General features: G+C 43.2%; 2 protein-coding genes across 2 annotated transcripts; both read left to right on the top strand.

Annotated features, from left to right (window-relative positions):
- The first annotated feature begins 7 nt into the window (after positions 1–7).
- skic2 (SKI2 subunit of superkiller complex) lies at positions 8–12,896 on the top strand. The gene is made up of 29 exons (XM_079175969.1): positions 8–105; positions 452–570; positions 1,181–1,302; positions 1,933–2,050; positions 2,510–2,624; positions 2,729–2,803; positions 2,894–2,947; positions 3,045–3,205; positions 3,588–3,743; positions 3,936–4,081; positions 4,420–4,566; positions 4,656–4,740; positions 4,842–4,948; positions 5,034–5,180; positions 5,275–5,371; positions 5,466–5,678; positions 6,399–6,509; positions 6,685–6,796; positions 6,926–7,044; positions 7,803–7,934; positions 8,133–8,270; positions 8,368–8,472; positions 8,584–8,719; positions 8,845–8,971; positions 9,183–9,393; positions 10,207–10,317; positions 10,649–10,867; positions 11,437–11,577; positions 12,413–12,896. Exons 1-29 carry the CDS (start codon positions 93–95, stop codon positions 12,611–12,613), a joined length of 3,738 nt encoding a protein of 1,245 aa, XP_079032095.1. The 5' UTR covers positions 8–92; the 3' UTR covers positions 12,614–12,896.
- Positions 12,897–13,523: 627 nt separating this feature from the next.
- On the top strand, positions 13,524–21,543 carry prrt1 (proline-rich transmembrane protein 1; the record flags this gene model as incomplete). The annotated part of the gene is made up of 4 exons (XM_079175762.1): positions 13,524–13,542; positions 16,557–16,894; positions 19,705–19,896; positions 21,367–21,543. 4 exons carry the CDS (start codon positions 13,524–13,526, stop codon positions 21,541–21,543), a joined length of 726 nt encoding a protein of 241 aa, XP_079031888.1.
- Positions 21,544–24,759: the final 3,216 nt, after the last annotated feature.

Genomic DNA, 24,759 nt, shown 5'->3' on the forward strand with positions numbered 1-24,759 from the left:
TAGCCACTTCCGGTTGTTAATTCTGGCAACTTCCGAGGTGACAGGAGGAACCAGTTGGGGGCAACTTTTAGCTTTCACTTGGGAGTGGGGACATGGATAGAATAAGTAAGTTGTGGCTCTTTAAATAAATAGCCATCTTGCATATTTGTGTTTACATTAAAACGCGCTTCATCTCGCCGCTGACTGCTGTAGGTTGTATGAATACGTGGCTATCAGGGTAGCTGTCAATCAGTGCTACACTCAGCAGCCTCATGGCTTGCATATTACATATTTACCTAATTAACCGATATATGTATTAATGTGTTTCCAGTCTTTCTTGAACACATGCAGTCAATTAAATAGTTATGTCAGCATTCTAGCGTGCATTGGGCGCATCTTCCGGGCTGCACCCTGCATTAGCCCTGTTGTGTTTGTTTGCTCCATTCACACTCTTTGTGTTGTTTCTCTGCAGATGTGCCCCCCGCGGGCCCCGCGGACCTGCCGCTGGCCATGCTGGAGATGGGATGCTCCGGCAGGTTTGAGCTCATCACACACCCGTCACCTGACCAGCCGTTACCCCCACAGAGTACGGTGAGTAGTCTACAGCAGGATGATTGTGTACATTTACCCAAACACTGCACGATTAAGTACATTTTGATGCACTTGTCTTTGTGTACTAATGCTTTTCAGAGGGAAATATTGTACTTTTTACTACATTCAACTGACAGCTGTAGTTACTAGTCCGAAACATATAATGAGCTCATAAGATATGATGCAGATAGCATGCAAAGTATCTAAAGTTGCTGTATATCGACCAACAACATTAAAACATCCGTATTATTGATGCATTATAATTTACTGCTGTTCTTTCATACCTCTAGAATACTTAGTGCATTACTTGAGTAAATGTTACCATCAGTAAAAGGTCATTTAAGATTATTATTTAGGTATGATTATTATGATTATTTCTAAGTAACCAAAATGTGTCTGTACCTTTTTGTGGTTATAAAAAAATCTGTCTGCGTGGTAAAATATTACTAATAAGCTACTTTTAAATAGATAGACTTTAGTAGATAATTGGCAGTAATAATGGTGGAAAATTACCTGAATGAATGTGTGATATAAACCTGGGATTTAACAGTTGCACGGTACATCTGCTGACTCATTAAGTTGCTGAATATCTGATCGTATCCACCTGCAGCTCCCCCATGGGCTTCCTCCCACCAGCCTGAGCCTGGAGAGAGAGGTAGAGAAACAGTTTTTACAGGACGCTGCCTGGCTTCCAATACATGACACAGACTTTGCCTTCCAGAAGTTTCTCAAGTACGTATTCCTGCAAACAATCTCATTATTGCTTGTGAACGACATGACTGTTTAAATAATTGATTGAATTGGGAGAATGCGCACCAATGTGCTTTAGAGTCGCTGCAGGTTGCTGCTACTTGATATCGTAGACTGTGATGTACATAAACTGTATTTTAAAGTGTATAATTTCATTTTGTACCCATTTGATAAATAATTAGTAAATTAATTGGAATTTCCCTGCTTTTCCAGAAACAATTGCACCTTAGAGGTGAATGATCAAAGTAGAAAGTGTTTATGAAATAGAAATTAGATTTAAAGAAAAATAAGATATTACTGTAACCTTTCATCTTTAATGTTACCTCTTAGAATCAATTTGATTATGAAAGTAGAGGAGCAATATGAAAGTTATTAGCTGCCACAAGACAAATATAACAGATGACTTCAAAATAACATCCAGAATCCGCTGTTAAAACAACAAAGAACACAACTATAACCATTCCTGAGCAGATAAAGTGAAGGCTTTTGATAACAAGAATTACTTTCAATCAGATATTACTGATTGATCCGAGTCACTCAAATTGTTTCACAGGATTTATTTGAACTGTGTATTTGAAGAAGATGTAAGTGTTGTGTTGTCGTCTTCCCCAGGGTGACTCAGAGAGAAGTTAATGTCGACTCTCTCATCAACTGCACCCCGTCCGCACTTCACTCCGGCATCTCTGTTGTCAGAGATCCAACCACAGGGATGCTGCTGGACTTCACAGAGGTAGCTCACAAACACACTGTACTGTTGAACTGTTGATGAAGCATCTAGAGCTGAACATGCAACCTTTTTAAGAATCAAGTAATGGTGTCAGTCATTCTCTAAGTGAATACTTGCTCCAGCCTCTCAGTTGTGATTATTTGCTGGATTTTTGTATTTCCATGTTAGTAAACGGATACATCTTCGGGTTGTGGACTGTCTGTTAGATGACAATATGTAAACTTGCACTTTGGAAAATTGTGGTGGGCATGTTTGACTATTTTCTAATATTGTTTGTAGACCAAACGACCGATATAATCACAATGAGATAATGAAAAATAAATTGTTAGTTGCTCCCCTAATGCCATCCTGTTTTATAAACTAACGATGATCCTAATGAGAAGAAGCTGTTGTGGTATAACTATGTTCTTAAAGAATCCATCCATCAAGAGAAAGCATCCATTGTGTTATTTTGATGTCCAGGTGTTACTGGAGAACACTGGCCTGTCAGCAAAGAACTCTCTTTCATTACAACGCCAGCCCGGGCCTCCTTCAGAGAGCCTTCGAGGGAGCAACACCAACTACCCCTTCCGCCCCGGTGAGATAGAGTCATTCAAAAGCATTTTGTCTTCAGTCATTTTAATAAGCGAGGTGTTTTCAACTTGTCTTTTAATATATTTGTTGCGATGGTTGTCTTCACAGGAGGAATGGAGGAGCTTACTCTGGACCAAATCAAGAAGAAGTCTGATCTGGAGGAGGACATAGACTTTGAGAATGGTGATTTATTTTACTTGCATTGTGTTCAAACAAGACTTTTGTTGTTATTTCAGCTCTTTATGGTTGAATTTGTTATTTTTTCTCTTGTAGATTTACTCAGAGTCCCGCCTGGACTTAAAGCTGGGATGGACTTCAGTGACAAAGGTTAGATATCATACTTTCATATGCAAAAACAACTTCTACCGGGCTTTTAAGATAATTATAATAATGTTCTTTTTTATTTTTTATGTGTATCCTGAAGATGCCAAGATAGCAAAGGCGGAGGTCAACCTCATGTCCCTCCTGTCCACATTGGATGACATCACTGACTTGCAACCTGTGGCAGAGGAGAAGGAGGGCAAAGACAACGAGGAAGCTCCCAAACTACCCAGAACCAACAGCCTTGAAGACCTGGGAGTCAAGGTGCCGCAGTTCGTTTTGTTTTTTGGATAAGAAAGAGAAGAAAATACAGTAAACAAAAACAAACTAACACAGACTAAAAACTCAAATCTGTGTGGAATAATCCAAATTTCGAGATGCCGCGAATAGTTTTACATATTTGTGGTGTATTTCTTTAACTTGAAATCATGAGATTTATCAGAATATGTAAAGTGAAAGTTCCTGTTGGATGTTTGCATGATGAGATGAAAGTGTTATGCAGAAACATAGTAGTTTTTTGCAAACTGAAAATCAATCACGAACGTAACGCAGTCTTACCTTTCTATGAACCACAGTATACTGTTTCCACCTAAATTCCAACTATGCCTCTGGCGTCTGAGATCTGGTTCTCCTCCTCTGCCTTCAGGATGTCGTGTCATCCTCGACTCCCTCAGAAGGAGGAAAAGATGAGAAATCAAAGCCAAAAGAGAACCCCGAGGAAAATAAGAAGTGGGCCGTCCCTGTCAACATAAACGCACCCTGCGATGACTTCTATAAACGCATCCCCAACCCAGCTTTCAAGGTTGGTATTCTAGAAACATCCTGTTGAAAATGAATCTGATATAATGTGCAATCTTCCAAAACATCCACTCATCCCGCCCTATTTATTTGTCGTCTCTGTGTTCCTCTGTATACGTGATGAATCATCACATGAAAAATCTGCTGAGCATCCTGTGACAACTGCTCTTGTTTCTCCGCCCCACCTCTGCTCCAGTGGCCGTTTGAGCTGGATGTCTTCCAGAAGCAGGCCGTGCTGAGGCTGGAGGCTCACGACTCTGTGTTTGTAGCCGCGCACACGTCAGCGGGCAAAACAGTGGTGGCCGAATACGCCATCGCCCTCTCGCAGAAACACATGACACGGTGTGTATTTGTCGGCGCAAATCAATTTCAATCCCCGTGCCCTCGCTGTGTGTGTGTGGCTGCACAGCTAAAGGATCCTTTGAGATAAAGAGCTTTGGAGAATTGGAGTGACATCCATTGTGGAGGGTATACCCTTAAACCTGCACAGGAGTTGTTCTCTGCTCCTAAAAGTGAAGTTTATGCTGCGTACCTGTCATTCTGAAGGGCTTCTGCTTTCGCTTCAGGTTGTTGTGCTTTCTTTCCACATAGAGATATGAACAGTAAGGAATGCAGTAAGTACAATGTGGGACTCTCAAGTATCTCAACGGAGTCAACATTTCTTTTCCCCCTTTTAATAGGACCATCTACACCTCTCCCATCAAAGCTCTGTCCAATCAGAAGTTCAGAGACTTTAAAACCACCTTTGGAGATGTTGGCCTCCTGACGGGCGACGTCCAGCTCAGTCCCGAGTCTTCGTGTCTCATCATGACCACTGAGATCCTCAGGTACTCGGGCTGCTTATTATAGATATTAATTTCATGTTTTTAATCAAATCCAAATAGCTTTTTTTCTTAGGTTCATTTCTCTCTTTCAGGTCCATGCTTTACAACGGCTCAGAGGTCATCCGGGACTTGGAGTGGGTGATCTTTGACGAGGTTCACTACATCAACGACGCCGAGGTCAGGAGCGACCCGGACCGCCGTCCGAGTCTTTCGTTTATCCGCTTTCCCTGTTGAAGTCACGAGTAACTGTTTTCCTCTCTTCTTCGCTTTCCCCTCAGAGAGGAGTCGTGTGGGAGGAGGTTTTGATCATGCTCCCCGATCACGTCAGCATCATTCTCCTTAGCGCCACGGTGCCAAACGCTGTGGAGTTTAGCGAGTGGATCGGGTAGGCGCACTTGACATTCGGAGCCACGCTCCTCATATTTATTGCATTTTTGTAACCCTTGAACACTTCCCTTCGTTAATCCTAGTCGGATAAAGAAGAAGCATATCTACGTGATCAGCACAATGAAGAGACCTGTGCCTTTGGAGCATTATCTGTACACTGGAAACAGCACCAAGACTCAGAAAGAGATGTTCCTGCTGCTGGATGCTACAGGAAACTTCCTCACTAAAGGGTACGAGAAACAAAGTTGTGCGGTGCTCCAGAAGATGGTTGTTATTTCGCTCTAGGAAGCTATTTCTCATAAAGGAAGTGTGTTTGCCGTTCAGGTACTACGCAGCTGTCGATGCCAAGAAGGAGCGCACCAGCAAACACGCCCAATCGTTCGGCACGAAAAGTACTTCTCACAACACCTCAGCTAGTCAGGTAATCCCCGTCCTTTGGCTTCTGTCACCTCACTGCTTCTTGATTGTCTCTGACAACAACATCACCCTCTTGCTTCCTGCTCTCATCCCTCCAGGACCGATCGGTGTGGCTCACTCTCCTGCACTACCTGTCCCAGCGGCAGCAGACGCCGGTGGTCGCGTTCACCTTCTCGCGGACGCGGTGTGACGACAACGCCCGCTCGCTGGACTCCATGGACATGACCACCTCCATAGAAAAGGCCGAGATTCACTCTTTCTTCCAGAAGAGTCTGAGTCGCCTCCGAGGAGGAGACCGACAGCTGCCTCAGGTACAGAACCATCTGCTCGGCCCTCACGCTTTTATTGTGAAGGGATGAAGATTTTGTTTCTAACATATTAATATTTAATGATCTTTTGGTTCAGACAGCTCCCCCTTGATTCAATTAAAAAATTTCTCTTTTTAAATATCACGTACACTACACCAGGTAAATATTGTCTTATGGATTTGTCTGTGTGCTTTATACCAAAACTATTGCTCTGCAGAGTGCTTACCCATTGTGACTTAAGGCTGCACTGATCAATATTCTTTTATTCCATTAAAATTTAACAAGTTACTAGATGTAATGTTAAAGGGGTTGCTTGTAGTACAAAAACAACACACAGAGAACTGCAGTTGGTTCAGTCTCACTGTTCTCACTTCTGTCACTTTTTACTAAATAGCTCTAAAAACCTTAAATGAAAGCGCTCTAGAGGACAGTATTCCTTAGTTTTACTTACTTAGTTTCAAGTTTGTGTATTGCAAACACGTCCTGTATGCCAGGAAGTGTCTACATCTCACACCAGAATCTAATTCAGCCAAATGATGAGTAATCTCTGTAAGTGTTTTACACAAAGTGCAAACAAGCAGTCATTTAAAACAACAATCAATGAAGGAAGCACGAGTATAACAACAGATCTACAGTATCTACAGTATACGGAGCCTTAATGCAGCATTAACAATAGAGTCAATCACAGTATGTGATGGTAACTCTTACTAATGCCCTGTTTAGATCTTGGTCATGAGGGACCTGTTGAAGAGGGGAATAGCAGTCCATCACAGCGGGATCCTGCCGATACTGAAGGAGGTCATCGAGATGCTCTTCTCACGAGGTCTCGTGAAGGTGAGTCACGTTAAAACAACAGCAAGAAGGAGAGAAGACATCAGATACCAGCGCTGCAAAAACACAATTCATAATACTAAACCTGTTTTATCTGTTACTTCAAGCATAAGCTCCAAATACACGTTGGCTGTAGATGGTTAAACGAATCCTCCTGCATCTCCCCTTCACCTCCCAGGTGCTGTTTGCCACCGAGACGTTCGCTATGGGAGTGAACATGCCCGCCAGGACTGTGGTGTTCGACAGCATCAGGAAACACGACGGCACCGGCTTTAGAAACCTGCTGCCAGGTTTGGATCTCTCTTTAATCTGAGAGAGAGAAATGTATTATGCTCTTTCATCCCAGAGGATGAATCTGAGTTGAGGGAAAAAAACAGCAGCGCTGATGTCTCTTTCATGTTCCGAACTTGCGCCTCCAGGTGAGTACATCCAGATGGCGGGCAGAGCAGGCCGGAGAGGCCTGGACGCCACGGGCACCGTCATCATTCTGTGTAAAGCCGGAGTTCACGAGATGGCAGATCTGCATGTCATGATGCTGGTGAGGCTCTCCATGTGTCAACCTGCCACATGAGTATATATAATATACATCATTTATATAAATCTCCTTCTGCAGGACAATATTTCCAAATATGTATAATCTCTTAAAGCAGAGACTGCTGTTTATTTTGGCTGTGTTTCAATGAAAGTGTTGCATGCTGGGTTATTAAGTTGAGTGGGCTATTTTAACTCACTTTCACTTGGGGAGGAATGTTTGGGTTTCAATGTGCTCTTCAACAGAAATAATTCTCCTTCATCTCTGATAGAAGCTTTTATCCTCTTGAGTATAAATGTATAAATGTGAGAGTTATTTTATCTGACTGCTACAGACCTTTTCATTGCTTTTCTGTTGCTAAAGGCAACATTTTGGTCCCCGTTTACGTCCGGTCAGCTACTACATTAACACACAACAGGAAATACAAAGGGGCCCATTTACAATGTTGATGTTTAAAAAGGTCTATAATACATCTAGTGTTCATTTATTTCCCAATCATCTAGGAAGGTTAACATTTGCAAACGTTATATTGATTTAAATGTAAAGGGAATTTAGTCGATATTTATTACACCGAGCATAGCCGACCAGCAGGAAAACTAAATGAAAAAAGGACAAATCTGGTTCATATTCAAAATTCCCATTTTAAGACCAAACCCAACAATGAATTGATCCTGGAAATGGATTCAGAGGAATGGTTTTTCGAGAAGTTTTAGTTGTTTCCTCACTTTTCTGTTTCTTGACATCGTCCTCTTTGTCCTGCTCAGGGTAAACCTACCACCCTCCAGTCCCAGTTCAGACTGACCTACACGATGATCCTCAACCTGCTGCGGGTCGAAGCCCTGCGCGTGACCGACATGATGAGGAGGAGCTTTTCCGAGAACCACAGGGACACTCAGGTAACGTGCAGCACGCAACAGGTTTGATCATAAGTGCAAGGTTTGTCGTGGAACAGTAAATATAAGTAAGTTAACAACATAGAAACTATACATGCAGTTGGAAAAGGGTCACTCTTCTGTCTTGCATCGTCTTTAAGTCGCGACAGTCGACAAATGTGACATCTTCCTCTCTTTCACCTCGTCTTCCTCCCGCTGTAGACCCAAGAGAAGAGGATCAGCCAGCTGAAGCAGATGGTGTCTTCTCTGCCTCCTCTGGACACAGAAGGCCAGCTGTCGGACATGTTGCCTTACTACCACACGGTGACGGAGCTACGAGCCACCACCGAGGCCCTCCAGGTACACACACGTATACACACACACAACAAAGATGATATATTCATACAGCTTCAATCTGCCACGTGCTACATTTCCTCCCTGCTGTCTCCGGCTTCAGCGCGCTATTCTGGAGTCCGTCAACGGGCTGAAAGCTCTGTCTGTGGGTCGAGTTGTGTTGGTGAACAACAAGCAGCATCTCAACGCCCTGGGAGTTATCCTACAGGTAGGTGTGTGTGTGTGTGTGTGTGGAAGTGTGTGTTTTTCCATGATGGCTTGATGAGTAGCAGCAGATGAAGACAGTTGACATCTTCTCCTGTCTTTCTCTCCGCGCCAGGTGTCCAGTGACGCTGTGAATCGCACCTTCACAGCTCTGGTCATGTGCGAGAAAAGCAACGAGGAAGAGGAAGGAAAAGCAAACAACAACAGCACTTTCCATCACCTCTACAACACGGCGCTCTTCATACCTGAAGGTTGGTTTGCAGACATGCAGCACATTTACATTTCAGCCATTTTTTTTTTTTTTTTCCACAGAGCAGTTGTGCAGTGAGCGCCACAGAGAAGTATAAGCACGTGCGATCCTTCTTGTTTTTGTCAGGCCCTTGCAGCCACACGGTGCAGAAGTTGAAGCTTCAGGACATCTCAGCCATCACAGTGAAAACCCTCAAAGTGATTCCGGACAGGATCATCGACAACTACAGCAAGAGGCAGCAGCCACGATTCAGGTGTGTGAGAGAGCTTGGTTGATGTCTTTATTTAGGAAAAACACACAATGCATTTTGGTGTGAAACACTGAATGTATGCATGACTTAAGCTCGTTTGCAAGGAAACTCCTCGGGTCAGCTTTAAGTCTTTAAACAAAAATAGGCCCATATGCAAAATAAAAGCCCAAATATGAATTATCTCCTCTTTTGCATCGTCTCCTTCGTCCCTCAGGCTCGACCCTCCCGGCCAAGCCATCTCCACGGCGACCCAGGAGCTCCTGCGATTGGCCGAGGCCAACCCTAGCGGCATGGCGACCCTCGACCCCGTGAACGACCTCCAGCTGAAGAGCGTCGACGTGGTGGAGGACTCCATGAGGCTCCGCGTGCTGCAGGGCAGCCTCAGAGAGTTCAACTGCATCCACTCGCCCACGTTCGCAGAGCAGGTGTGTGTCATGCAGATAAATGACGAGGCATTTCACTGTGGGTTTAATAAAGACATCTAATTCCTTTGTGCAGCAATGGCACATTTATGCAGCTAATAAACATCACACCCTTTACATAAGACAGCCGACCCCCTTTTGATGCCTCTTCTCATTTCTCACAGCATCAGTTTCCCTTCATCCTTCCATCATTTCTCCTCTCGTTTCACAGTAGTAACATCCAACTCCGCCACTAGAATTCAGCTTTTTCGCGTTTGTGCTTCCTGTCTTCCATGGCAGCCTCGTTGAGGAGATAAGATGCGAGAATCAGAGCCAGCGGTTTCTATAATTACCCATAGAGGCTCATAGCTGCTGCTCATCACAGTCTCACGGGTGCAGCGTGCCGTTTGAGCCTTCTCACGCGCACACACACACGCTCACACACGAGAGCTCTCACGTTACTTTGCAAGATAACAAGCTCTTATTTGCAGGATCACTGTCTCCTCTCACACTTTCTTGTGTCCTTATGAAGCACTGCTAGTATTTTAAAGTGGTGGTTAATGTAGTGCGCTCTACAATGCAAGCTGTTAGCATAAAGTAATTGGCCTCAGTGGGTTTATGTAACGAGAGACAGCTCTGTGCCGTCAATGAGAGTACAATAGCCAATGATTTCCTGTCTTGCATTTTGTTTTTGTTGCACTGAAATCAGGTCAAGTGCTGTTGTATACTTAAGTTAAGTAACCTGTGTGTGTGTGTGTGTGTGTGTGTGTGTGTGTGTGTGTGTGTGTGTGTGTGTGTGTGTGTGTGTGCGTGTGCGTGTGCGTGTGTGTGTGTCAGTTTGCTCGGGTCGAGGAGAGGATGAAAGTGCAGGAGGAGCTGGACAGGCTGCTGTTCCTGGTGTCGGACCAGTCTCTGTCTCTGCTGCCTGAATACCACCAGAGGATCAAGGTTTGGATCCGATGTTCGACTCACTGTCCTGACCTGTTTCTGTCGGGGTGTTTTTTATTTTTCAAAATAAGGTCGCTTTCTAGTCCCGGATAGTAGGGTTTTTATTTTGTAAATTGAAAATCTAACTCGAGTCACATGTCTGAAGTAGTTATTTCATTATCTCAGTTATATATTTAGGCTTTTAGCTTACCCCGAATACATATTACAATGCAGTCCTTCATTAATTACTTTACCCGAGTGTTGGGACTCCAGATGAGGTGGCAGTGTTTAATCAACTGATTTATCTGAAAGCACACTCAAGAGGTTTATGTCCCCTGCCGGTCTGCCTCAGGTGCTGCAGTCCCTCCAGTACGTCGACAGCGGCGGGGCGGTGCAACTGAAGGGCCGCGTGGCCTGTCAGATCAGCTGCCACGAGCTGCTGCTGACCGAGCTGCTGTTCGAGAACGTCCTGAGCCCGCTGGCGCCCGAGGAGAGCGCCGCCCTGCTGTCCTGTCTGGTATTCACGCAGAAGACGCAGGTGGAGCCACACATCACCAGCACACTGCAGGAGGTAAGGAGGACGTGGCTCATTCTCGTTTGCATCCCGTGAAAAGCCCGGATATTAAAAGTGACAGCCGTGACGTGTGCGTGTACTGACATACTGTACAGACTTGCCTTCTCAGTGGGTGACTCATACACACACACACACACACACACACACACACACACACACACACACACACACTCCCTGCAGAAAGGACAATAAGGGCACTTCACCTGACTCATCCAGGTCACTCTCTCACTTATTAATTCACTCATCTGTCTCTCGTGGAATACGCCTCTGCTGTGTCAGTGTGTGCCGTGGACGGCCCCCCGAAACATGAAAGTGCTTTATGAGGGCCTGAATTAGTGATGGCCCGAGCGCTGTAGACGTGTAGATATGAGAGCGGAGGCGGCACGGTACGGTTTGTAAAACAGATTTCTTGAACATCACCAAGAGGTGAGAGAGTGATGCATTTAAGGGCTGCTTACTGAAATCTCTTTTAGGCTTGACTTTGTGTTTCCCATGTCTCTCTCTTCCTCCCTCTTTCTCTCTCTCTCTCTCTCTGCTCTCTGTCTCTCTTTGTATTTTTCTTTCAGGGCATCGATCGGGTGCTGTCAGTGGCCAAGCGTATCGGAGAGCTGCAGACGGAATGTGGGATACCACAGTCAGCTGAGGAGTTTGTCGGCCAGTTCAAGTTCGGCCTGACAGAGGTGGTGTACTGCTGGGCCAGAGGCATGGTGAGGTTTTACTGTGTGTTGCTGCACCTGGCGTTAACGTGCAATCTGTATCTGGATGACAAAAAAAAGCTGCACCTTCCTAAAAGGGGCACTCGGTCGATTTTCACAAACCTAGATCAGTTCTGTGGCTCTCAAAGGAGCTCTCCAAAGGCCGCATTTCAAACTGGAGGCAGGAGTTTGAAAGAGGTTTTTACCAGAAAGGGAGGGTCTAACAAGTGACGCTATCAAGCATTACGGGAATTATAGAATTCAGGACATCTCGTCCGCTGCTGCATCGATTGTGAGCCCTCCTCTTGAATACGAATCCTGTGAGTCCTGCAACTAAACCCTAGAGGTCCCCTAACTCAGCCTCTTCCTGCTATCTCAGGCATAAAGCTACAGATGACCTTTGACCTGAGGCATGCCGTATTTTCATTTTGAGGCCTCATAACAGTGTGCGCAGAATCCAGCTAACAAGAGCCCTCATTATAGCAAGTGTTAATGCAAAGGCACGTGATCAGAGGTCATTAATCAGATAATGAATTGAGATTCAAGCTCCAACTAATGATTGTTTACATCATCAAATAATCTGCTGATTGTTTTCTCGAGTTGATATTTTGAAGTTGCTTGTTTATTAGCATTCTGTGTGAGATCTAAAAGCTTGAGTTTAGGTTATTGTTGTCTGTCTAAATATTGTTTTATTATAAACTTAAATGTTTTTATTGTTTGAAATACTTTGGAGCAGATTTTCTACGCAATGTAAAGACACATTCAGACAGAATTTTACGACTAAACGTTATCTCCTCAACTCCTTTCCTGCTTGTGTTGCGTCATAAACCATCTCTCCTCATCACAGCCGTTCGCAGAGATCGCCCAGCTGACGGACGTCCAGGAGGGCACGGTGGTCCGCTGCATCCAGCGCCTGGACGAGGTGCTGAAGGAGGTGCGACAGGCCGCACGCATCGTGGGAGACTCCGTCCTGGGGAGCAAGATGGAGAAGGCGTCCCTGGCCATCCGCAGGGACATCGTCTTCACCGCCTCCCTCTACACCCACTGAGAGGGCGAACGAGAGATCCGCCTGCAGCCAAGTGCTTCTTCGTGTGAGAGATGGAGATACATGGGGGCGACGTAAAGAGACGGTGTATATGTTAAACTAGTGCTGTATGTGCCTACAAAACATGTCAATGTTTACATGAAAATCCCTGACCAGTGTAGAAGGGAATGTTTTTAACCAACAGACCAAAATACAAAACGTGGGAATGAAAGTGAAAACACCTGGATTGTAATTTATTGTACAGTAATAAAAAAACAAACTGTATTCCAAAAACATGTTGGTTGTCTCAGGTATTCCTAGAAATTAAAATGACAGATTTTGAAAATGTTTGGCTGCCTACATCATTACCAGTCTATTCTCCCAGTTTTTTTTTTTTTTTGACATCCCGTAAACACCTCCAAGGAAAAAAAATAAATAAAAAAAACTGACATCTGAGGCTGATGCGCGTGAGACAGAAACACTGAGGTGGTGAAATGTCACGCGAGGAAAGACATCCGCGGCTCTTTGTTGATCCGTAATGGGATGCTCCAGCACAGTGCGCGTGCGGTTCCCCCAGTCCGGGCTGTCACTTTAAGACAACGAGAGCTTTGTGTCTGATTAATTCAACGTACGGCGACGCGTTATGGGAGAAACCTTGTTAGACGACGAGCCGCACAGAGAGCGAGGACAGCAGGAATACTGACTGCTGCAAGAGATTTGGGTTTGCTTAAAAGAAACACTTGAAGTTATTATTATAATAAAAACCCGTGCGTGTGTTTATTATACATTTTTTTAAAGATGAAGACATCTTGAGGATGGTTTGTTTGGACTAAAAGTCTGCATCGTCGCGCACGAACGGAGGGATTTATTTTTTTCTCAGCATCAGCTTGGAGTAAAAATACATCACAGGAGGGAGGACAGAAGCTCGGAAGGCATGTCGTCGGAAAAACACGGTGAGGTGTTTAAATTGTGCTACATATGTATTATGTACGTAATATACGTATTTTGAAGCCTAATTGGCAGCCTAAATGAGCTACTTAACACCATTGAGATGTGAGAATTTGGTCTTTTATTCTTTTTTTAAATGGACATCGCTGTGTTTGATCCGCGGATGTGTCGGGCTGATGAGATCAGAGGTTTTTTTTTTCCAGCTCCCCCTGTTGTCAATATATCTATCTGTTATTTATCTGCACAGCGCTGTTTCTGTAGGATGCTGCACCGCTGTGTGGGTGCAGCCTGGGGAGGAAAAAAGCACCACAGGGCCTCTTATTTGAATCCATGGTCCTAAATATAGTTTAAAGTGACATTTTTCTAGACTTTAAGGGATTGTATTTGTAGGTTTTGTTTCTTTTGTGCTTCAAGAAACATGACTTTTTAATGATATTTACATTGCAGGCGACCTTACAGATGAATTATAGGTGGTTATTGTTTTTCTCGTTATCATCATTAGAGAAAGGCCTACGCCGGCCACATCTCTCCTCACCGTGGACATCCGTGTGGGTGTCCTCTGCGCGTGCACACCTCCGCTTGCGCGTGTTTAACTGCCCTGATTAATAATAATCCTAAACGTGTGGTGGTGCACTAAAAAAAAAAAAGAGGCAATTTTGTCTTCTCGTTCTATTTTTTTCTCGTCCATTGTCAAGCGCCAGCTGAGGATGGAGCTCAAACAGTGGCTATACAGTAACAGAGTACAAGAATAAAGGTCACAATGAGACGCATAAAGTTGCTATTGGTAGGCTACGGTAAGGGGCAGACTCTACAGGAGACTACAGTTTGGACTGAACACCTGACTGCTGTCACCTGCTGTCACAATCCGTTATCGATGCTATGAAGAGAACAACAGCTGGGCTACAGTATAATGTTATTAATGAGGATGCAGAACACTGTTTTACAATTTAAATACTGCAGGGATGTGATAGTTTGCCAGATGTCTGAGGAGTAATGATTTTGCCCCATTTAAAATTCAGCAACGCTCAGTATTGTGTATTTTATATAATTATCTTTCAGTTGTCATGGTTCCCTCTGCTGCTTCCATCTAACCTGGTTACACCTGCAATAACAGATGAAAACCTTCAGTGGTAATTCTTACTGTCCTCAAGAGCAAAATACAGACACGAGTACTTATCATTTTGTCACCACGGATGTCTTAAATATTATATATATACAACTTTACCATCAACAAAATGTCTCTAATGCTGAGACTTTTTACACAAAGGGCCCTCTGAGGCAAATTTGGGCTGCATGAATAAAATCATCTGGAAGAGGTGTAGTCCTAATAACATTGATAGTGCTTGATTACTTTTAGGTCCCAATGTGCTCAGTATATTGCGCATGCTGGCTCAACTGCCATTCGTGTTCTTAGAAACATTGTGTGCTGTTCCTGCTACTGCAAGTCATCATATCTCCTGTGAGAAAAGTATCTCTGTGTACCTCTGTGTCTGTCTATCACACTGCATAGTATTTTGTGTGCTCATGGCTGCATGCTCAAGGACCTCTTGCAGGTTTTCCATGACTGATACTTTCTCAAAACACCTTCCATTGCCTGTTTGATACTGCCATTGCTTGACTGCTGACTCGTCACTCACTACTCTTAACTGGGCCCGAGCCGGTAGGGACAGCAAGTAAGACACAGTGGGAAAACAGTTTGCTTATATTTATAGTTTTGGACTGTGTGTTTGTTCATAGCGAATGCAACTACCAGTACAATTGTATTAACAATGAAATTATCGATCATAAACCTGCTGTTTTAGTCTTAGAAAGAGAGAAGCAAAAAGTACATTTTAGATTACCTCTAAAACCTTATAAATGAGTCGTTCTGGAATAATGACACTTGATATCTGTTTATGAATACTAATGGTCTTCATCCATCCATCCATTTAAATTCTGGCAATTTCCTGGAAATACCTGCTGCATCACCTGCTGGGTGTGTATCACAAGTGCTGTTTAAAGCCAATGTTTTAAAACTTTCACATATTTTAAAACTGAAAGTCCACCACTTCTTCCTTCTATTTTAGTCCTATCTTGGCAGACTCAGCAGCCCTTAAATGGAGAAACACCAACATGCGTTTTGTTTTCTCGTGTTCGCCAAGCTGCTCGTCACGTCGTGCCCTTTTAAAGGTGTCCCTTCCCTCGTGCTCGCTCCTTTCCCCGCTTGTCTGCTTCTGGTCCACTTCCTGCTTGTGACAGAGTCGGGGACTGTTATGTAAAGCCGGTCCCCGAGCACAAGTCGTCATCCTTCATCACTCAGCTGCTCTGCTCTCCGACTGCCTCCTGCTCGCCTTCCTTCGCCCCATCGAGAACCCCCGCTCCTCCATCCTCACCTCCGTCTGCATCCATCTTCTCCTCCTCCTCCCTCCCTCATGAACCCGTCAAAGTGGATTACCGTACCCTCGGCCGCGTCCCTGCTGTGAAAACACGACGCCCCATCAGTCATTTCCAATGTTAAACAAACACAAAGGGAGCAGACTCGTAAGCATGGGGTGTTCAAAAGCAAGAGGATGCTTCAGACAGACAGACAAACCATCAGATGAAGTTTTCCATCTCAGAAATGCCACATCTCTAACTGCTAGCAAACATTGTTTTTGAAAGGAGGCGGAGGGGGCAAAAAAAAGGCTTTTCTTCTCTGGAGGTGAGAATGTCAATCACTGTCATCATTAGCACACAGACTACACAGGATTTCTGTCTTTTTTGATGCTGTTTGAAGTCTTGCTGAGGAGCTGTGGTCTGTTTAATTGTTTCTCCCTCTCCTCGACAGTGAGATAAGACATATTACATTCAACATGCGGACCGACGTGTAACAGTGCTTGAGTTAGATAACGTGCGCTCACTAGTTCTGTTTCTCTTATTGTTCGTCCTCTGCGTTTTCTATTTGTGATTTCTCTCCTACCTGCTTTTTTCTTATCTTCCCTCCCTCTGCTTCTTCTTCTTCTTCTTCTTCTTCTTCTTCTTCTTCTTCTTCATCTCCCAGGTCTCGATGACTCTGGCCGTCAGACCATGCAGCCTCCTCCGTACCTCTCCGGCCCGCAAGACCCAAACATGCCCCAACACCCTAACATGCAGCCAGCGCCGGGCAGCCAGCCCAACTACCCTCCTCCGCCCCCTCCTCCGGGCTCAGACGGATACCTCCAAGAAACCCAGTTCCACTGCGGCCCGCTGGGTCCTCAGGGGGCCCCGCAGGGCTACACGGTCCAGACCCAGGGCCCCGGAGGCACCATGTCTCACGCCCCTGTAGGATACCTCCACCCGGGCTACCCTCTTCAGCTTCAGCCCTGCACAGCGTATGTACCTGTCTACCCCATGGCATCGGTGAGTTAGAGACGTTTAAGGTGCTTTTCAAGATTTCACAGGTCTGACATCAGCCTGCTGCAGAATTACACCACTCTGTTCATTATATTATATATATTATATTATATTATGAAAAAGATTCATTTGGCATTTAATGATGCTTTTAGAATCTTGCTCAAGCTTCCAAGATGGACAGTAATATGTTTGTGACCCGTAATGTTCTTCCATGCTGTGTTGAGGAATTGTATCTACAAATTTAAATGTTGATTGAATAAGTCAGAAAATGTAATCATAAAGGCCTTAACTGAGCCAACACAGAGTGACACAAAGTATTCTTCTTGTTTTTGGAAACATTGGAACAAATGTCTATATGTTTTTTAACCACAAGTGACTTTGGCGTATTGTATTGTTTTTAGTTTTTTTAGTTTTGTTGTATTTGTTTTTTGTTGCTGTATGGACTCATGTGTCTAGAAATAAAAGTTGAATATATACTTTACATTTCATTCCTCCTCATATCACGGATAATAGTTGTTATGTTTTCCATCTTTAACGCTTACTCTTACATGTTCATAGTTTTCTAATATTTTACTTGGAAGTTTCTTGTAATTTGGTACTAATTATGGGTACAGATATTGTCCGGTCATCTCAGTTGGTTGAGCTTGTAATAATTGATTGCTGGAGAAATTTCCTTGAAAGAAAAGCTTCATTGTTACCAGTTAGATTGAACAGTGTTTTCTCTCTATTTTCCCCTTTGACTAATACAAAATGTTACAAAACGTTTTTCCTGGAAACAACATTGGAAATTATTAGAAATGTTTTATAACGTCAAACTCAGTTTTGAACAATCTAAAACTATACATTTGCTCAAGTTAGCACGTTGCTGCATTACACGCTTGATATGATTTTTGACAACTTTAGGTCAAATTTTCATTTCATGAGAATCACATAAACAGAAAACAGCTAACTTCTTTGATGTGACTTTTATTAACTTATTTTGTGAGGATTATTATTAGGAAGAGACAAATGCATAAGCATACAGTATAATATTCATAGAATACACTAATTCCACACACAGTGTCAATGCAAAGCACATAGGCTGAGCTAATTTGTGTTACTTGTCTTTAGATGGGCTTTTATAAAAAAGTACAAATCCATTGCATTAGAACATGTTTGTGTCTGAGGGAGCATCATGCTTTTTACATTACAGTCATTTAGCTGACTTACAATTCAGATTCTATCACATTTCGACACCGTAGGCACAGCTACAGGAGCAATTTTGGGGTTAAGTGTCTTGCTCAAGGACACATCGACATGCGACTAGCAGAGCCGAAGTCGAGGATCGAACTGCCGATCCTTTGGTTGAAGGACGGCCCTGCTAGCCACTTAACCACAGTGGTCGCCATGCCTTACTGCATTGTTTCATTGTGTATGCAGTTAAGGCTAACTTTTCACCAGCAGTGACTGGAGATCACCCGATAAACCATATGCGGTGCCTTGGTGCAGAGTGTGAAGGTTAAGGAAACCGAGAACAGTCTGCAGTCTATAGATAATGATAAATCAAATTCATTACACCAGCTCATGGTGCAGGTACCACACAACAGCTTTTGTAGCCAGGGGTCTCCCACAAAGTACTTATTCTACAGCAAAACTGCTATTTACACTAACCTACAAGGTTTCCCATTGGCTTGTGCAATATACATTGTGTGGACATAGACTTTAGAGGCCGGCAGACAAGATGTTCAACTAAGTTCAAGGTTAAGAAATGGTACGGCCCATTTTAGGGGTGTCTGAAATTGTATTACAAGAGTCTTCCATGCATGAATATGGGAAACATGTTGTAAAACTTAATTACGATTACAGTTAAGAAGGATATACAAATGTTCCAATTAGGGGGAGCCACACCCTCCCGATCCCACCTGTAATACGAACCTTGCCTTGGCGGGATCAGGATTATGGCGGCGACCACAAGCCGCAAAATCCCAAGTTCACATCCTTTGTTGCATGTCATCAATCTCTCTCCCCCTCATTTCCTATCACTCTCTGCTGTTGGCTTTCTAGGCATCAAATTCCCAAAACAACAATGAAAAAATGACTTGAGAATCGAATGTCAGTCTTTGGCTGAACTGCTCTCGTTTCATAGAAACATGCAACCTGAGGTGATGTGAGTGGGCTCTGCTTTGGTTGAAAAACCGGTTGTGAACCAGTGCTCAAGATCATTAATAGATATCTTTGTAGCTTTTATTTCTTCACCGTTGTACAACATATTTTTTAATATAGCTGCACATGTTTAAAATAAAACCATTCACACTACCCCCTAAGGTAAAGTGATAGTGGTGAAACTTAGGCCCCAAAATTTGATTGTGAGTCATCAAACCACCGAAAGTGCTTCTCTGCTACCACAAGTCTCACCCCCAAGTGCGCTGAACTGAAAACAAGAGCTTGGGTTTAATCTTCTCCACCTCGCCAGTCGCTTTTAATAAAGATAAATATTTAAAATCCCCAGCAGTATAATTTGTGTTGCATACGTTCCTGTGTACAGGACTACAGGAGGGTTTGGTAAGATGTTATCAAGAGCTAAATCTGCACTGTACCATCTTGCAGGCTGGTTCCTACAAATGAATAATAGAGTTTCAGACGTTTCCGGCCATGCTGCTGATAAAACTGAGACGTGCACGACTCTTTAATGTATCCAACAGGGACGGTGCTCATGCGGCTGTCCTCCTCTTTGACTGTGTCACCTTGTTCCTGTGTCTTTTCGAGTGGAAAGTGCTTTGTAAGCTGCTGTTTTACTCACTTACTCACTGTCTTCTCCTCTCTCTCTCTTTGTTCAGGGACAACCCTACATGCCGACCGGGGGAGGCCACCCAGGGATCCCGCCGGGCCAGATTCATCCCATGCAAATGCCACCCAGCATCACCCTGATGGACCGTCGACCGCCACACGACTACCTGCCCATCGCCGTGCTCACCACCGTCTGCTGCTTCTGGCCAACAGGCATCATTGCGATCATCAAAGCAGTGCAGGTTAATGCCGCTTCATCGTGTCTTTTGATCTTTGAGTCTTATTAACATAATGTCGCCTTTACCAGCGAGACTAATGTAAATGCGTCCTCGAGTCATTTTACCCTTCATTTTATTTTCAGAAATGTACTTGCCTTTTAGGATGGCACTGTGGTAAAATACATATAGTATGTACAACAGTCTAATAAATCACACGTATTTTCGTCACTTTAATATTGATTTTTTGGGGGGATTACCTCACAAATGGGGGATGTGTTTTTTTTCAGCCATGTCAGCGACGTGGCTCCAGGCAATGCCGCTCAGTCCATCACTTTGACCCAGAATCAAATATCTCATCAACAATTTGAGGCATTGCCATGAAACTTTCATTGTGCCCAGACAATGAATCCTACTGACTTTTGTGATCCCCCGACCTTTCCTCTAGCGCCACCATGAGGTTGACTTTTGTATTTTTCAGCAATCACCATCAAATTTGGATCACGCAATCATGTCCCTCTCAGGAAGAATTTCTAATAACATTGGAGATCCTTTAAGTTTTCACACAGTGGCTTCAACATGTAATTTTGTCCCAATACCTATATGCACAAGACGAAAGACGTTCCCATCAGCCTTAGCTGTACTTTGTGTTTCGTGGTAACTCGCAAATGTGAGCACGCTAACATGCTGAACTGAGATGGTGAACATGGCAAACGTTATAGCTGCTATTGTGAGCATGTTAGCGCGATAGTTAGACTCTGACAGAGGAACTACTGTCATTGTACACATAATGACGTTAATCGTGTGATTTTTCAGACAAAATGTATATCTCGTGTCAAAATGTAGCTTGTAGTGTCTGCTTGGATTTTGAAAGTTTAGTTCAGCCCCTCCCTAACAGTGAAGAAATAGGCACGACTCCGAGGTCTATTACGGATGCTGACGCCCTATGTTTTCGATACCTTTGAATTATGCAGAATCAGGAAACGGCAGGAGAAGACAGCCAACCCCAAGAATTAACATTACACATTTGAAGACAATATAGCTTGGGTCAGTGCGCCACCATTACACCTAAAGCTGAGAGTGAAGTGAGAAATGTGAAGGCTCAGCGTGGTGACTCTCGTACCTCCATGATGCCTGTTGTTTGCCTCTGTAATGGCAGACTGCGCTGACCAACATCCACACAGCATTACGTAACTGCACCATTGTCAGTGCAACGGGATAGAATGGATTTTTTCCTCTGGGCCTGCTCAGCTGGCTTTGAGTTAAGTTGAGCTGACAAGGCATGGACCCACTGGTCTGAGCTGTGTATGTTGTTATGGTGTGTTAATGTAGCGTGAAGTGGCCTCTTCCTGCACATTCAGGCTGTGCTGCAGTGAAATCGATCCATGCATGGTGTTTCAGACTCTCTCCCACTCGTGCATCTTCTTGTTACATAACGTATTTTTTCATTTCTCCACTCTCCCACTCACCCATCCCCTTCCCTCCTGCATCACTTAGGTGCGCACGGCGATAGCCAGAGGGGACATGGTGACGGCGGAGATAGCCTCCCGCGAGGCACGCAACTTCTCCTTCATCAGCCTGGCTGTTGGCATCGCCTCCATCGTGCTTTGCACCATCCTTACCGTGGTAGTCATCATCGCCTCGCAGCACCACGACGACGACTGGGAGCCGTAACTCCGCACAGCGTCAGACAGATGGGAAATCATGGCATATATTAGCTAGCAAACTACTCTTGATCGTTTGGAGGAAGTAGGAGCACTGAGAGCGCACACAAACTGCTACTGCATTGCTGGCCCTACGGTGTACAGCTACACACACACACACACACACAAACACAGCTCTGACCTAACCCGCTGCCATCAAACACACAAAACGACGACCAAAAACAACCAATCACGGCTGATGATCAAATGCCAAATACAATCGGCTGTCAAAAGACGCCGAGTGTTGCTGTTAGCACAGCGACCGCTTAATATTTACACTCAGATATGAGCTGCACGAGGGAAGCAAAGCTCCTTGTATTAACAATTCATTTGATTAATTCATAGGTCACCGTGTTAAATATTCCAACAACTAAATCTACTGAATGGGCCATCGCAGTTGTTTTTGGGATATTTAAATGCACATTTTAGTGTTACAAGTCAAATAAAAAAGTACAGTATACCTGTTTTCTTCAAAAAACTAAAAAAAGTGCCATGTTGAAACAAAGTTGATTTACAGAGTAGTATTATTGCTGACAGACTGTCAAACTGATTGAAAGTGTTAGAGGGGGTGATCAATACACATTTAACACACCACATGGAGGCTGACAGAGTGTCTAATGTAACCAAACAGAGTATTTATTTGAGATTGGTTGTTCGTACGCTACATGGACATTTGAGCTGGATGGGATGATACATCATTTATGAATTATATGTTCGTTGAATTATTTAAAATCTGTTTATTTATGAATTCATTCAATATCTACTCATGCATCGACTTTGTCTGCTATTATTTACAGTATATTGTTTCTTGCAGCTATCTGACACTTTTGAAATTGGCTTAAATTTGATATCTGATGATGATGCACTTTCTAGTAACCAGGCGAGACGATGCAGCTGCTTACATTCATAGTTCTTTTAGTGCATGATAAATATAAATTTAAGCTAACGGGGCGTCTAGTGCAATAATAGCTTGTCTCCCAGCTGTTGGTGCGAATATTTCCTAAAATGTCTACCAGTGTGTGCTACAGTTTTCTCAAACAAGTTGATGTCAATAAAAGAAAAGGAGACAATTTTGATGATTATTATATAGTATTTGAATCTTAGGTTTGCAAATATTGTGTATTGGCCTATTTTCTGTTGCACATCTCTTAGCTATTTAACCTCCCAGACACTGTGTGTGAAACTTTAGTGCAACGTTAGACTTATGAGGCAGCATAGCCCTGCATGTCATCCTCAGTTTGTTTCCATTTGTCTTAAATATCGAGTTTCGATGTGCGACTGTGAGCTCCTATGACGTTGTTTCACTGTTGTAACACAATGAGTCAGGGTTCATTTCATATGGTCTCCTTAATGCAGCAGCAGGTGTGCTGTTGTTTATAAGAGCCAACAGAGCTGTAAGTCAACATTACTGTTTGAACTATAATATGAGGTTTATGGGAGGAACTGAAAATGAATGTTTCCAATAGGAGCGAGATAAAATATTAATGCCTATACTGTATTGTAGCACTTTCCGCTTAATGAAATCTCTCCTCTTTTCTCTTTCCTCTGTCTTCTTGTCTTTCTCCTGTTCACATGAGTTATTGGACCTATTCATATTTTCCATCTGCCCCCCCCCCCCCCTCCTCTGTTGGTTGATGATGCTATTTTTAAAATAATTATACAGAGATATTAGAGAATTATGTTTGTTAATAATGAACACAAAGAGAGACAGTATAACTACAGTTTATTCTGTTGTTTATATATTATTATTGTTGTTATTATTGGCAACTGCATTGCATTTGATTATCACTCGTATAATAATAAGTACATCTGGGCACGTATTTATCGAACTACTAAAAACCTCACAAAATAATGCTCCTAAAAGCCAACTTATTAATAAAAAAGTATTTATTTTTAAAGACATGTTTAAAAGCAATCCTTCATTTTATTATACTCAGTGATCAGTTTTCCCGCTTAAATATGTTATTTATCAAATACTGAATTATCACTACTGCTTTAGATAACATATTTTTTCATTACGACCAATAATAGTTAGAACAATCAATCCAAAACGTGTTTCTTAGAAGGTGTGTGATCACAAATAAATTTGAAATATGAAGAAATGTGATCAAATTGTTCTATTTCATGGGAAATATGCTCATTCGCTTTCTTGCAGAGAGTTAGATGAGAAGATTGATGCCACTCTCATGTTTGCGCGCCAAATATGAAACCACAGCCAGGAGATGGTTAGCCTAGCTTAGCTTAGCATCTAGACTGTAAACAGGAGGATACAGCTTGCCTGGCTCTGTCACCTTGTTTTTACACTTCAGTCTTTGTACGTATTAAGAAAATGAGAGATATAACATGTTCATCAGTGAGCTTTCGAGGTGCTCGTAAGTAGATAGTATTACCTTTGGATAAAGCCAGGCTAGCTGTTTCCCCCTGTTGCTAAGCTAAGCTAACTAGCTTCTGGCTGTTGCATCATATACATTGTGCTGGTATCAAGAAAGGAGCATCCTTCCCAAAATGACAAACTGTTGATTGAAGTTATTGAATAGGAGTAAAAATGTAGGATGTTTACACTTAAACCTGTTTGACAAATGCAGACCCTGTCCTTATATGATTGACTCAGTGATATTTCAGTGTTAAAAGAGTAAATGAAGCACAGTATTGTATAGTATTATTATTGTACAGAGGGCTCTGGCGGTGAGTGTGTGTCTAATGAATAGAGTCACTCCTAGCATATCTAAGGTTAGTTTATACAGCGCTAGGCTTCATCTCCCTGTTTGCTTTCTGATGGGACTCTTCTGTGCTCAGCAACATGGCTGTGTTCTTACTCAGCTGGGAGTTGTGTTCTTCAATTTCTTATTTTTTTTGTTTTTGTTTTTGTGCTTGTAAATGCGATGGGTTGCTTGTTTCAAAGAGCCAAAAATGACCTGTCTACGTGTGGTTCTCTTGAGGTTTATTATTATAATGATGTTCATGGCTGTGTTGCACACACGTTGGTTGTTTCTGACTTCCGTTGTTTGAGTAATGAATAAAAAAATAATTTTTGGGGTTGTGAACGATACGTTGGTAAAGGCGGTGTCTCATTCTTTTGGCCTGTTTTTCTCCTCTCTGTGTCTCTGTGGCCTTTCCTCTCTCCCCTCATCACTAAGGTGCTATTTATAGGCCAGTTGCCCCGGTTTTCTCCCGCTTCGTCTCTCTT

Source organism: Pholis gunnellus (assembly GCF_910591455.1).
Source record: "Pholis gunnellus genome assembly, chromosome: 16".
NCBI lineage: Eukaryota > Metazoa > Chordata > Actinopteri > Perciformes > Pholidae > Pholis > Pholis gunnellus.

What these genes read in the sequence shown, in the direction of transcription:
- skic2 (XM_079175969.1), top strand. An exon ending in ATGACCACTGAGATCCTCAG is followed by an intron (nt 4,567 to 4,655) that starts GTACTCGGGCTG and finishes TCTCTCTTTCAG; the next exon opens with GTCCATGCTTTACAACGGCT. An exon ending in GAGACCGACAGCTGCCTCAG is followed by an intron (nt 5,679 to 6,398) that starts GTACAGAACCAT and finishes TGCCCTGTTTAG; the next exon opens with ATCTTGGTCATGAGGGACCT.